The sequence below is a fragment of the Athene cunicularia genome (assembly GCF_003259725.1).
Source record: "Athene cunicularia isolate RWA chromosome 3 unlocalized genomic scaffold, athCun1 chr3_part1, whole genome shotgun sequence".
In the NCBI taxonomy this organism is placed as follows: domain Eukaryota; kingdom Metazoa; phylum Chordata; class Aves; order Strigiformes; family Strigidae; genus Athene; species Athene cunicularia.
Genome location: NW_020799097.1, coordinates 100,257,396 through 100,272,257, shown reverse-complemented (window position 1 = coordinate 100,272,257; position 14,862 = coordinate 100,257,396). Strand labels below are relative to the sequence as shown.

Genomic DNA, 14,862 nt, shown 5'->3' with positions numbered 1-14,862 from the left:
CCTGAGATCTACCAACAACCTCCCATCATGCTGAGTTTTATATTATGATTTAGAAAGAGTAGGGAGTAGTAAAGAATTCAGCATAGGACAGATGATTAAAGGCAATTAGTACTTAAAGGTGTGGGATACATGAACTTTAGAATCAGAGATTGCTTCTCCAATAAGGACAATTTAAAAGAGATTAAAATGTTTCTGAAAGTGCCATATTTCTGAAAATGATTTGGTATCTTCTGAGAAATGGCTTATCAGTAGGTAAGTCTCCATGTTTTCTTATGTATGCCAGCATACGTGTATTTGGCAGTTATATCTCCTTTTTTAAAAATTCTTTCTGCTTTCGTGGACTGTCATTTATGCTAATATATTCTGGTTTGGAACATAGATACTGTCATGGTTTAAACCCGGCCAGCAGCCAAACACCACATTGCTGCTTGCTCACCCTCCCCTCCCCAGGGGATGGGGACAGCGTTGGAGGGATAACGGTAAGGAGACTTGTAGGTTGACATAAAACCAATGTAATAATTGAAATAAAATAATAATAAAAACAATAATAGTAATAATAGAAAATACAAATGAGTAATGCACAATGTGATTGCTCATCACCCTCTGACCAATGCCCAGCCTGTTCCCAGCTAGCAATTCCAGAGAAGAGAATCCTGAAGCCACAATCCCAGAAGTGGGAGAGGGAGCTTCCCGACCAACCCTCATCTCTACGCTGAGCATGACGTTGTATGATATGGAAGATTCCACTGACCAGTTTGCGTTTGTTGCTCTGGCTCTGCTCCCTTCCAGCTTCTTGTGTACCTGTGCACAGGCAGGACATGAGAAGTTAAAAAGTCTTTGATGTCTTAGCAACAACTGAAAACATCAGTGTATTATCAGCATTCTTCTCATACCAAATCCCATACTGAATCCAAAACACAGCACTATTCTAACTACTAAGAAGAAAAATTAACTCAATCCCAGGTGAAACCAGGGCAGATACACATTTGTGTAGTGGTTTAAGAAAGTTTCTGTCCCTCAGTCAGCTATGGTTGTTGTCACCTCCACCTAGAAGATAATGCTTTATTACTGAGACAGTTTTGCAGACACCCAGCGAGTACGTCTTTACTTCCACCACTATTTCTAACTTCTCAGGGTGCAGCCTGTGGTGACACTGTTTTACTGAAGTTTATCCTCTTCCCCACTTCCCTCTGATAGCAAAGCAGCTGTTCCCTTGATGAGAAATGAAAGGAGGCATTTCCATTCCACTTGAATTTTCTGGTCAACTTATCTTATCCAGTGCTATTAAATTCCTTGTTTGCCACACCAGGAACAAAGATGCTCTTGTTGTCGTGCAATGTGAGGTTTTTTCCAAAAGCTAGAAAGATTCGAGTGCCCAAGATAATCTGGAAGCTTCACATATTATATGTTGACCTTGTTCCTTTTAAGGACAGTTCTATGTGGTGGTAACCTTTTATTTTCCTGAGGAGACCAGCAAACTGCTTTTAGGGGTGTTCTTGATGCTGGGTACCCAAAGGTGGGGTAGAACCAAAATGATACTCATGCTGAGACCACATTGACAACTATTTACATATCTCATTGAAGAAACTATTTCCTGTATCTTTTAACACTCGAGCTGGCAGACCTCGCAGCTGATGGGTGAGGATGACCCTGCTGCAGTCAGAGCAATGGCTTTCCACTATTGTTTTGGATCATCTATGGAGGGAGTTTTTTAGCAGTAGACTTTCTTGGTTACCTTTCCTGAACCCAGTCTCCTTAAAGAGGGTATTCTTTTAAAACACAGTTGCCAGCTGAGCCATCCAATGGGCAGAGAATGATGTTGGCAGTACGTTTAGTATATATACAGGGGGGTTTAGTTTCACCTTATCTAGTACAGGAATATCATGTTTCCAGAGTTTAAGGATTTTTTTTAAACATTTCATCTCTAATTCAGCTCAGTCATTAGTAAGAATGCTCTGCTTGTAAAAATAACTCAGGATAATCTAAAAATATGTTTGAAAATGCTTCTAAATACACGAGCACTTACCGTTGCTAAATTGTGACAGCCAGTGCAGCATTACTGGAAAACCAGTTGTTTTCTACTCTGCATTAATATTAATTCAAACTGAGTGTAATAGTGATTGCTTCTTAAACTTTAAGAAGCAGAGTTTATATTCAGAGTGTGATGTATTCTGGTACTGAAATGGTTCATCCAAGAGCCTGGATGGATTCAAGCAGGAAAGTGGTGGTCTGTGTTCCATTAGTCTCTCACGATATTGGTATCACTTATGCTACTTTGCTAATCCATTAAAGTGCCAGCTTATAAATTGTTTCTAATGAGTATCTTGTAAGATATTGTGATAATGTTTTCAGACGAGAAGGTACATTCTTGGAAAAAATACCAGGCTCAAGTAACTTATTGAGCTGTAGAGTTGTTACCCATCAGGTAACTGAGAAGTGAAGGTGGAGGTGAGGAGTATCTTCAGTTTACAGTGGAAACTGCATGTGAGGCCAGGTAATACTAAACTTCTGTCCTGAGCCCACACATGCATTCTGTTAGTTCTGAACCATCTTCAAACCTGTGTAAGCAAGCATCTGGCCTTCAGAAATATACTGTGAAACACAATATTCAGTTGCTGAGTCTTTTTATCTCTTCACAGCAGATAGGCAAAAGAGAGTAAAAATAGTGCTTGACAGCTCGGTTTTGTTTGGGGATAGAGAGTAAGTCTGTGTTACTGTTATACCGTCATCAAAAATGGTCCTTTTTCTGTAGGTTTGTTTTTTACTTGCCTGTACGTGGTTTAATTTTAATCTGCTTTACAACATCTGGGCTTCAAGATAAAAGTTATTACATGTCTTTGTCATTGTTCTTAATATTCACGCTGAGGACTTGAGCTATTTACTGCACCACCATCTATTTCATAATATTTGTCTTTGGCCAAAGACTTTTCTTCAAACTGTATTTTAACCAAGATAACAGTTGCTAATTTCTGGTTACTGAGACTGTCTTTACTAGAGCACATAGAACTCTGCAGTGTAAGAAAGATGTAGGTAGAATTGCTACAAAGGCTACAGAAATATCAGAGTTCATGTTAATGCCATACTTGGTAAATAAAATTGCTCATCTTCAGCTCTCTCTTCCTCATGTACCTCTTGGCCCTAACTGTGGGCAGATGTCTTTTAGCAACAGTGAATCTGCTGTGAGTTCAAGTTGTCCATATAAGAGTGTAAACTGGGAGTTGGACTCAGTGATCCTTGTGGGTCCCTTCCAATTCGAGATATTCTATGACTCTATGATATGGAAGTTATCTCTCTATACTAAAGCACCATTACTTGTAATTCACTCATTAGAGCAATGCTTTGCTGCTTTTCTCTTCCACTCTACAGCTTCTTTTTCCATACATCAAATTGAAAGGAGGGGGTATAAATGACTTGACAACAAAGCAAGCAAAGATGTTGAAAACAGTAACAGCATGGTTTTTTAACAGAATGAAGGAGCATTCTTCAAAAGCATCTTAATTCTGTAGTCTGACATTCCTATATATGTTCAGACACTGCCCACATGATTGTGGTGTTACTTCAAATTTTTTCAGTATAATCAAGACTGTGTTGAAAAATTAAATTAAAAATCCACTAATGAAAATAGAAGCATGGTGTAGATGACAGGGAAAATGGGCACTCACCTGGAAAAAGAAACCTGCAGTAAAGGTCTTCCATCTCAGAATATGAGTTTTTTAGGGTAGCCTGTTACACAAATGTCTTCTGCATTGGCCTCCTAGTGAAATGTAGTGGATATATAAGTTCTTGTGTATATCAAAAGGCACTTAGGGTCTACTGAGCAGATTTCACAATTCCTTTAAGACTTGAAATTCTATTTTGAAGAAAATCCAGTGAGGTATGATGGGTTATTTGGAGGTTTCTGTAGGTATGTATCTGAGTGAACTCTGCCCTGCAGATCTGATTTTCTAAGTAGACCTAGTATTCAGTGTAGAAGTACCAAACCATCGGGGTTTTTAAAATAGAACAGCAGTATTTGAGTGCACTTACTTACATGGTCAGTTTTCAGTGTAAAACCTGCCTTAGAAATTTCAAACAAAGATGCCGGCATCCTTTGAAAAGCACAGAGAGCTTGTTTTCTGGGACACAGAATTGCTGTTGGTAAGTAGTGATGTCATTATGAGGCTTCTGCTGGTTGAAGGACTGTTTCTTCAAAACTGTGGATGAACCTTCTCAGTCTTTATTTCTGTTTCAGTACATAAACTTCATTGCTTCTTGGTTTGTGTTTTTTAAAGGATAGTAATATAGTGTGGTGGTATTCTATTTAAAGAGACCCCAGCAACTTAGTAGCCTTTATCAAATGCTGTACTACAGCATTTGATAAAAGCTAATAATGCCGATGTCTTCTGTGTGCATCTAGCTGGTAACCTGGAATGTTCCAGTTTTGTATCCTTAATACTTATGTGATCTGTGAATCACAGAGAGAATGAACCATGCAGTTAGAGAACAAGAGTTTGCTATAAATCTGTTTTGGGGTGGACTGGGGCAGAAGGGAAGAGCTCTGTTCTTCTCATACGGAATGCATTTCCTAGGTTTAATTTATGTTTCTTTTTTGGTAGGATTTTTCCAGTTAAAGATGTACCTGCAGAGCCTGAAGCTCTTACACACTGGCTATATCAACGATTCATTGAAAAGGAGGATCTCTTGACACATTTCTATGAAACCGGTAGGATGACGCCTAGCAAAGAGAATTGTGCTTTCTTAGTGTCTTTCAAGGATTTCAGAGTGGTTTAAGAACTCATATATATTCTTCACATGAATACAGTAGATACAATTATTACTACATTTTATGTGGCAAAAAGTTTGATTAAAAAAGGATCTAGGAAAAATAAATTGCCTGGGTAACATTAGAAAAGGATGACGTTTGGCAGCTGGCACATTCAAAACATATCTAAGGAAATCCTCTTTTTTCTGCAATAACATATAGTTCAGCTGTGAAACTTGCTGCCATGGGGTTTCATTGAGTGGAATAATTTAGCAAGATGAAAAGAGGTAGTAAACATTTACATGCATAGTAGAAGTATTCGGAGCTTATGTGAAGTTTGGAGGGGAAATAAAATCTTTGGAATTTAGAATGAGCAAGTTCTTGACTAAAAGAGATTAAGAAAGACTCTGGATGGGAGTCTGATGTGAAGCAGGTTATTTTATCTGCCTAGTGCAGCTATTTAGCGCTTATACTGTTAGAGAAAACTAATCTAAGTAGCCTGCAGGTCTAATCCAAAACCATAGTCCTCTTCTGTTTCCTGTTAGGCTACACAGAAAGATGCTGTGATTGGAAGGATCTGTAAGAATGACATAGCATAAAGTCTATGGAATCTTGATCTGGAGCCCTGTGCTGTCAGTACTGGCCCCCTTGCTGCAAGGTACTGAGGATCACAACTGTCATAATATGCTTTCAGTGTCAATGGATAAGAGGAATCTAAATAAATTTAGGACATTAATAACGTTACTGAAGGGATAATGGCAAACATGATTTAAAATGTCAGGTAGATACTGATATAGCTCTTAACAGGTAGATAGGATATAGCTTTGAAACTATAGCCGGAGAAGTGTTTCTTCAAGGCTCTTTTTTTTTCCATCCAGTTGATACTGAAGTATGTCATCCACCCTCCAGGAGGGGTGTGGGTGTGTTCAGAATATGAAACAGAGGAATTCATCATAATAGAAGAGAAAAAGAAAATCCAGAGAGGAAAAAATAGAGTTTTATTCTGACGTATAGGAAAGGAAGTTTATCAAACATAGACCGAGTTGAAAGACTCCAGATGAAATGATGCAACTTGTCTCTGAAGAAAAATAATCTCTTCTTTAGCAAGTATCACAGTTGTTGAGGGGGGGAGAACATTCAGTCTCTTGAATCAACTGAGTTTTATATTGCAGAGTGACTAACAAAGACAGTACTTTTGTTAGATGATTTATTGCAAACACTGCTTTCATTGGATTTTGAGTGCTTAATTTATCAATTGTAGTGCTTAAAAAAGATTAATAGGATTCTTTAACAACCCAGAGTTGTATTTTGTTTCATGAAATACTGCTGTCGCTCAGCCATCACCGATGGCAAAAGACAGACCCTGCTATATAAATCACATCCAAATACATATATTGGTCTTTATTAGACAAATAATTTTGTGAATCTGTTTAAAACTACAAGTGTAGCCAATAGGAGGTAAAGAATTCTTGTTGCCAAGACATTATTTCACAAATACCATTAAAATAAGTCATACCCAAAAATCTAACTAGACGAGAATTTCAGTGTGTAATGAATATAATCAGATTTATTCATTGAAATGTGCTCCCAAAATAGGATAATTGGTTATAATTTGCCAGTCTAATCAGTATGAATTAATAAGATGTTTTAAATACAACTGCTATGACATAGGACCTTATTAGGCATGAAATAGCCTAATTGAAAGTTATTACCATTTATGCCAGTTGAGAGCTTGCTTGAATTACTTTTGTTGTCTTACTGGAAAAGTGCTGCTGCAGTTGTGGGAAAGCCCCTGGAAAAGTCCAGAGACATAATGTGAAGGGAATCCTTCCCCCCTAAAGCTGCTCAAGAGCCAACTTTGTATTGATGCATTACATAGTCTCAGGTTGGTGTGTTTGGAAGACTAGGGGCTGTTTCAGCATTTGGTTTGTTTAGGCTTTTTTAAAAAAAAAAAAAACAAAAAACAAAAACTGCTTAGGAACTTCGTTCATAAAGCTTACTTCATAAAGCTGGAGTAATACTTGATGCTATGTGAAACTTTAAAAGTTTGCATTGACAATATCATCAGTACGAGTACATTCTTTTGGCTTATTTTTATTTGGGAAGAGGAAGAAACAAAGCCTAAAACTCTCTTTTCCCTTCTCCTATATTCCAAAGTGTTAAGAACTGTAATTGATCTGGGAAAAACCTGTAACATTAGACCTCTTAAAATTAAACAAAGCGTCTCTCTAAAACTTGGAAACGAAACTGTCCCATCCTTTCTTATGGGTGCATTTTACACATTTCATTTATAAAATTAAAACTGTTTACAGTTAATATCTGTACATATAAGCAACACAAAGACTCCTATTTTAGCAGCTAGTGGAAAGCTTGGACAAGTTCGTGATTTCTTTGAAGTCTTCAGCAGGATAACCTTGAATGCTGCAGTAACACAAATGAGATTACATTTAGCAGGACAGAAGCACTTGGAGACTAATTTAAAAAAAACCCTGTAAGCTAGGAGCTTATCAGTTGGAAATGAGTAATTGTGTACTGAAGTCTTCATGCTCGTCATTTGCTCTGATCATAAGCCAACTGGTGTGTTGTAACTAAAAAAGTCAGCCATGTCACCCTACAGGGCGACAGGAGAGGGTTTTCACCAGTGCTACAGGAATACTCTTTCTTGTGCCACATCTGAAACCTCACCTGGAAATTCTGCATACAGGTCCATCGTCCCTGTTCAAGAAATATGAATTGAGTGGGCAAGAGGGACAGATAACAGGTGCTAAGATGATTAAGGGGAAGAAGGAGTCATTTCTGTGAAGGACAATTAAAAGTGCTTGGCTTGTCTCAGCTAGGAAAATGAAGGATCGTTTTCTTTCCAAGACACAGGTTGGCTTGGGAGAGGGGAAAGAGACAGTTGCTATCTGTAGCAAGGAAAAAGGAAAGTTATTTAAACCAAAGGTCAGTGTTGGTACAGGAAAAGAAATAGGCCGTGGAAGAACAACTGTAGCATAGAGGCATAGAGTGGTCAAATAGAAACTGAACAGTGAAAATTACTGGGGAGTAAATGGTGTGGCAAACCTGCCCATGTGTGAAAATACCTGTCAGGGAGAGGATGATTTTTTTTAATAGGTTTGTTGGTGGGTTTTTTTTTTTTAATTTAAGAGCATTCATACAGGAAGAAAAGCTTTGTCTTCAGTGCTTGATTACAATTCCTCTGGTGATTGCAGATGTGAAGCAGAGAGAAGCTGCTGATGATATTTAATTGCTCAAATTGTGTGGTTTCTAAGATTAAAAATCGACACTGCTATATCTTTACTCTTTGAATCATTCATCTCTTGTTCTATGAGTAGTTGAGACTCCACAGTGCAGCAGCAAGTACATCATCTTCTCTGGTACATTCAGAGTTTTTATATCCAATGCTCAGGATTAACAACAACAAAAGTGGTTCATATCATCTAGGTTTTGTGCATCTCAGTAAAATGTAACACAGATTATTTAATATGCTCATGTAAATATATGCAAACAATTTGCTTGTGATCATAAAGCTCTGATGTATTCAGACACATTTAATTTAGTGTTGTAAGTCAAGAAATGTGAAAATAGGGAAAAAGTAATCTTTTAATTGTGTCGGCTTTATCTCCTGTCAATCTTTCTCATCTAAATAGGCATTTCAGTAAAATCTTTCTGGAGAAGTACAGGGCAAATTACAATGTTTCCTTAGTCTACATGACAGACTGGCCAGTGAATGTTCAAACAACACATGGAAACTGTTGTTTAAAACAAAAAAAATGTGTATGTATATATTTTCAAGAGGAACCTCGAGAATGTATGTGTGTTGCTTCTTTGCAGTATATAAAATCATTACCCAGCAGCTGTAGAGTTTAATGTGGAATCCATTCAATTTGGTCATAGAGCTTCAAATAAAAATAACACAGGAAACTTAAATGATAGTCAGATCTCTCTGAAAAGGTTGAATACAGTGAGGGTGGCTGCTTTAACGAATGCTTAAAAGTTTATGTCCAAATAGAGTGAAAGTTGTACTCAGTAGTTAAGGTTGGTTGGTTTTGGTTTTTAATTGAAGATAACTGATAATGCCAGAGAATCTTTTGAAAGTTTAACGACATAATACAGGAGTAACAAATTAATCATTTGTGGGCACTGGTGCTGGAACAAACAGTGATGATAAGGAATCGTGAATTAAGGCTATCGTTCCTGCTGCAGAAGCATTAAATGTGTTTTCTTTTCTCTTTTAGGAGCTTTTCCTCCACTACAGGGTCAAACAAAAGCTATTTCTCGGGAGATGACCCTCAGTAACCTGTGGCTAGTCGGCATACAATCACTTGCATTTTTGTCAGGCGGTATGTGGTACTGCATCTTTCAGTATTTTTATCATTGCCTATTTTAAAAATGGCTGGGACCTGAGGACACAGTGGGAATCCAGGCTCTTGCAAATGAGTATCATGTTGTCTGTGCAAATGTGAATATTCAAGAGTAAAAGAAAATACTGGATGGACTCTTACCTCTCTTTGGGGAAATTTTAAACTCCGCTAAAAGTGAAGATCAGTAACATAGTGACCTGATGATGTATTATTTTAAGAATTGTCTGTATTTTTAAAAATGTATACTCTCACCCACACTTAAGAAAATTCAGCATTTGGACAAAAGGTGCAATCGTACAACCACCGTAGAAGAATGTCTGTGACAAGAAAGCTCTGTCACCACAAGTATTTCTTGGCATTGTAGTTAGAGCTCAGAAAACTCAGCAACTTGTCTCTTCAGTAGTCTGTACAGCATTGGTGTGGTAGAGGTTCCTTATTTGCACAACTTGTACTTTATTGCAACTCATTGTGCTGGAGTCAAAGATACTCGACAGAGCTGGTGGTGGTATCTTTGCAGCTACGCAGTCAGCAGTTGTTGTATTAGACACATTGATCTAAACCCAAGACCCAAATAAGATCCAGTGTCAGGTGTGTTTTGTGAGGACTCAGTCCTCAAAAAAGCATTGCAGCATCATTGTGTGAGTAGGAGCTATCCACGTGTGATGAATCAGCCCATCCCTGCTGTGGGCTCACCATCAGCTCTCTGAATCCCATGTGCTACCAGTATCTCGTATTCTGAGGAAACTTGGAAAATATAAAGTCACTTGGTTTGTTTTCCTGTTCTGTTCAGAATGCATCTCAATGATCATTATCATTTTCAGAATGCACTTTTAAGGGTGAAAATACAGTGAAGGAAAGACATAAAACTTAGGGAATAGGGGAAAGCTTTATTTGTCATGCGTTGGAAGCCAGAGCAATTCTAGCTGTTTCTGAAGGTCTGCTGGTGCTGCTGGTGATTTTTTAGCTACCTTCGTATTTTGTATACTGCAGTCCAACCAAGGTGACCTTTGAGTGGTTTATAGAGGCCTTTTTCTCCCCCGCTAGTTGCAACAGTGCTAAATATACTTGTGGGAGAGTTTAAATAATTTAATGCCAACCATCTTTTTGCTAAGGAATAATAGAAGAAAAACTAGTTTCTTAAAAAGAAAGAATAGATATAATTGCTGTCATAAATTGATATGAAGATACTGCTACTGAAAAAAAAAGTATGGTAAATACTCTGAATTAACTACATGGAGGGCAGTATTAATTAGCTCACTCATGCTAAAATGTTACTGGAAGAAGGATGGGTTAAATTTAAAGGCTAAGTGTGTAACAGAAGGCACTTTCAGATGTGTAATGTAGGATACTTTTGAAAGGCTGTCAGTGATGTATGGTCTAGTTGGCATTGTGTTTATGTGATTATATGCAGATTTGAGAGAGCTGTTCCTAAAATAAAACTAATCTCTCTAAATACAAGCACGATAGCCAGAACTTCAGATGTTGGCATACTGCCTCTTACAGAGTAATTTTACTGAGAACAAAGTAAGCCTTCCATAGTTTTGGCTCTGAGTTACCAATATTGATCCCCCTTCTCTCTTCCCTCTCCTGCTACGTGAATCACAGTGGGTGGTGTGCAGAATACAAAACCCAGCCAGTGTTCCCTTTGGGCAGGAGCTAAGAGCCTACCAAAATAGGAGGCAATACCAATTTCCCCAACTTAATGGAAAAATACCTTCTCAAAGATGCCCCCCCTACCCTCCCCAGAAGCATCAGTGTTATCCTAAGGGAGCTCAGTGGGGAGGGCTGCAAAGGGTAGGAGGTTCCCCGGAGCTATGAGTCCGTTCATTGACTTAAAAGAACCACTTCAGCTGGGAGGCAAAAGACGCCGTTTGCCTGCAGCTTCATGTTTTAGGCAAGATACTGTTTCTAAATCCCGTCTCTCTGCACCCAGTCACACACCTGAATTCTGGTGTAACATAAGATCCATTTAAAAAGAGCTATGCCCTGAAGGGGAGGCAGTCTTGGGAGTACTTTTTTTTCCTGCTGCTCTTGCTAAAGTACAGCTGATAGAATGAATGTATTTAATCTGCCATTTTACAGGAGGGTGTTGGGGGTGAGCACCGTGCCGTTACCGTGTAAGTGGTAATGTCTGCTGCAGGTGGGTGTCAGTGGACTCTCCAGACTGCAAAATGCAGATGGCATGTTACTTATTTCTGTCCTCCAGTGCGTGGTTTGATCAGAACCACAGAGATGCCCATAGTAGAGCTGGTTTTAGTTTGAGCTAGGACAGACTGGAATGATATAAAAAGGGAAGTTTATATAAGTAGATTGCACAGCAGTAACTCACATCAGGAGATTGTTCTTTATAGATAGACCCTGTGAACTCCACGTAAGAACCTATTGTTTTTTTCAAATGTAGGTGTTTGGGTTTTTTTCCAGTGGATTGCAGTCAATAGTGAGTGTTCACATGCTGCCTAAAGAAATCAGTAATGCGCAATAATGTTTCAGATAATCATTTGATTTATCTGGTCCTGTTCATTTTCAGTTTGTTCCTCTGTAGTTCTTACTATTGCGAGACATTTGTTTTCAAGCACTGATTGTTGTTTCGGTCAGGTGAGCAAATAGTATTTGGTCTTAGGCTTCTTTTCTGCCTGCACTGGAAAACGTGAAGAGAGCCTGACGGTGTGTCTCCTTACGGCTGAGTTGCTGTAGACAACAGTGGAATGAAACCGTTGTTAGGAAACTTTGAAGTACCCTGCCAGCATGAACTTGGATGCTGCTTCGTGAAAGAGAATAAATTAGGCAAGTTTTTCTATTAAGCGAAGAACATAAAATGGATACAATAGATAGGAAATTCTGTGCTAAAAATACCATGCTGGTCAAGACTGGAGCTTAGCAGGCTAGTGTGTAACACGTCAGTTCCTGTCAGTTGTGGTTGGGTTCTACCTTCTGGCAGTTGGGCAGCGTTACAGACCTAGTTGGCATGTTGCTGCGCCATCCGTGGGCTGCTTCTTCTGAAGAGTTCAAAATGCGTTTGATAGAAAAGGATGTAAGTGGAATCATGTTAATCACAAAATGGTTTATTGCTATCACTTTGAATTTATATTAGAAGTATAATGGCAGAATGTATAAAGTGATAAAGAATGAAAAATTCACAGAAAAAACACTTCACTCAAAGCTGTTGCGCACAGAAGCGAGAACACAGCGATTGGAGTGTTTTGCAAATAAAGATGGTTCTCTGCCAGGGTTGCACACAAAACATCTGTATGTTTCTATGTTTAATTGTTCATTAAAAAGTTGTTACAATTGAAACGCTGTAAGTCCCAATGGCTTGGCGTTACTGCTCTTTGAGTCCCATGACATGAAGCGTATCGGCCAGTTCGCAATGAACAGCATTTCCTTCAGTGCCTGCTGGTGAGGGCCCCTTCCTTATGGGGTCTCTTGGACTCTGCGTACGGTTCTGCCAAGAATTGCAACTATGATGTCCCTTGCAGGAGGGATTTTTTTTTTTTTAGCTTGCTCTCACCAAATTTTGAAAAGCAAGATTTCACTGGAAAATTAAAAGCTTCATTCTCCCTCCTCCACCCCCAGCATCAAAAATAAGATGCGTCTAATTGCAGTACAACTACAATGATCACTGTGGGTACTGTTCATTATTCACTTGTTTTGCAAATGATGTAACTTTTTTTTTTGTCTGACACTGCCATAAAGTGCTGTTAACTTTTTTCACCTGTTTGTAGAAGATAATACAGATACCGATCACTGTGTGTGACAGGATTCAACTGCTCCGCTTTGCCTTGACATAAAATTTTTGGGACCAAAGGTACTTAAAACTGGGATTTCCAAATCATGAGACCAGGGTTGGATGCATTCTCTTGATAGTCAGCTGGAGATTTTGTGGTGATTTAATACAATCACGCAAAATAATTATACATCTGGGGTACTGTATTGTTTGGAAATAATGGAGCCATATGAAATAAAGGGTTATTTTGCAAAATTGCATATTTGATAGTTTTTACACTTTTTTTAAAAACAGAACAATTGGAAGAGCAAAATTGAAACCGTACTGTGGTTTAAAATGTCTGCATACATTATGAACACTTCTCAGCAGCTTTATTTTTTCACTGTAAAAACTGTAGACTACCTGGCTGTGATGCAAAAGAAGTCTTTAAAAGGATTCTATGCATTTTAAAGTTAAACCTTTTTATTTTATCATTGGATAAAGAAGTAATTATTCATTGAAGAACTGTCCTATTAAAGTGAGTTATTTCTTTAAAATTACTCTATATTGGTGTTCATTTTGTATGATAAAAATTAGTTTTCTTAATACCAATTATTTTCACCTCCAATTTCTCCTTCCCTCCTGTGTTACCTGCATTTTTGTTTTGTGTGATAAAATGGATGCAGAAACCTGTAGAGACTCGATGATTTTGCAAGGGTCTGGTCATGTTTGGAATTATTTTACTGAATTTATTTAATTGGATTTTTTTATCAAATATTTCCAGCAGCCAAGGTGTCTTTCAGAAATGTAGACAGATACCAGAAGCAGCACTTCTCTACAGAGATTATTTAGGTGTCTTTTCCTTTTTTTCTTTTTTTTTTTTTTTTTTTTTTTTTTTTTGTGTGTGTGTGGCAAAAATAAAGTTGATTTTTTCCAAGATTATTTCATGTGCTTCTGATCCTTAATAGATGAATTTGTTTGGTTGTATTTATTGTGCTTATATCTAACAGATACACACTCTCTGTTGTGCTGACCAAAACCACAGCAAATAACAAAGTAACAGTTTGGTTCCATATACAGCTGCAGTGTAATTTGTGGTAGGTAAGGTTGTTGACTAGAGCGTTCTGTGGACGCTCTGTGCCAGGAAGGGCACAGAGACAAATGCTTCTATGCCAGAAGTGGTAAGGGGAGGAGTGGAGCAGTAGGGAGGAGAGAGAAAAGCAGCTTCTGCAGCCCTCCCTCACTCCTGCACCCACTGGAAACTCTGCTGGCGCTCAGGCTGCAGAGTTTCTCCGCAGGCCACTGCATAGCAATGAGTCCCCTCCACATTCTGAGAGTTGAGGGCACACCAAGAGCAGAACCTGGGCCCCCATCGACGCTGGATCGCCACCGTCCTAGAAAGATGTGAATCCAACCTTTTTGTGAGCAAGGTTGTAATCATTTTGGAGATACATTTATTTTTTTTAACAGAGTGGTCTGTTTTCAAGCAACTTCAGCTAGGCAAAGCAATACCGAGTGGAGCAGCACCGTTCATTCTGTGGCCCTGGCATCTCTTGCTAACGGTAGCGCTCAGCTCTGTGATGCCTTTCCCATCAACTGCTGGTGCGTAATACTGCGACATCAAACAGTGAAAAAAGGAATTCCGTGGAGCATAGTAAGACATCTTGCACAATTTCCAAAACAGCGCCATGGTTGTAGTTGCATCTACCTCTTTGTTTCCCTTATGGGTTTTGTCTTGTTTTTCCTGTGCGTTTTTTTTTCTGTGAGGGGTGGGGGGAATGGGGAGGGGGAGGGAGAAAGTGGGAGGGAAAACTTGAAATCTGAATATTGAGACACTGGTGGGGGAATCCAGTGCTTACCAGCTGTGTTGTCATATTGAAAAAGCCATTGTTTTTAATTCTTGCCTAGTATGAAATGTTTGTTTTAAAAAATCCTTCCTGCTGGAAAGAAAAATGTATTTTTAAAAGAAAAAACATCCCTCTTTTGGCTATGAGAATGTCAGCTGTATGAGTTGTGACCATATCATGACATGCTGATCAGATATAAATAAATTT

At 38.5% G+C, this 14,862-nt stretch overlaps 1 protein-coding gene across 1 annotated transcript in view; it reads left to right on the top strand.

Moving 5' to 3' along the window:
* The window catches only part of LPGAT1 (lysophosphatidylglycerol acyltransferase 1), a 66,034-nt gene extending 51,634 nt beyond the window's left edge, over positions 1-14,400 (top strand). Inside the window, exons 6-7 of the mRNA XM_026845287.1 lie at positions 4,596-4,702; positions 8,980-14,400. Of these exons, the coding sequence (XP_026701088.1) occupies positions 4,596-4,702; positions 8,980-9,131 (259 nt within the window). The 3' untranslated portion in view covers positions 9,132-14,400. The remainder of the gene's footprint in view (positions 1-4,595; positions 4,703-8,979) is intronic.
* The last annotated feature ends 462 nt before the right edge of the window (positions 14,401-14,862 follow it).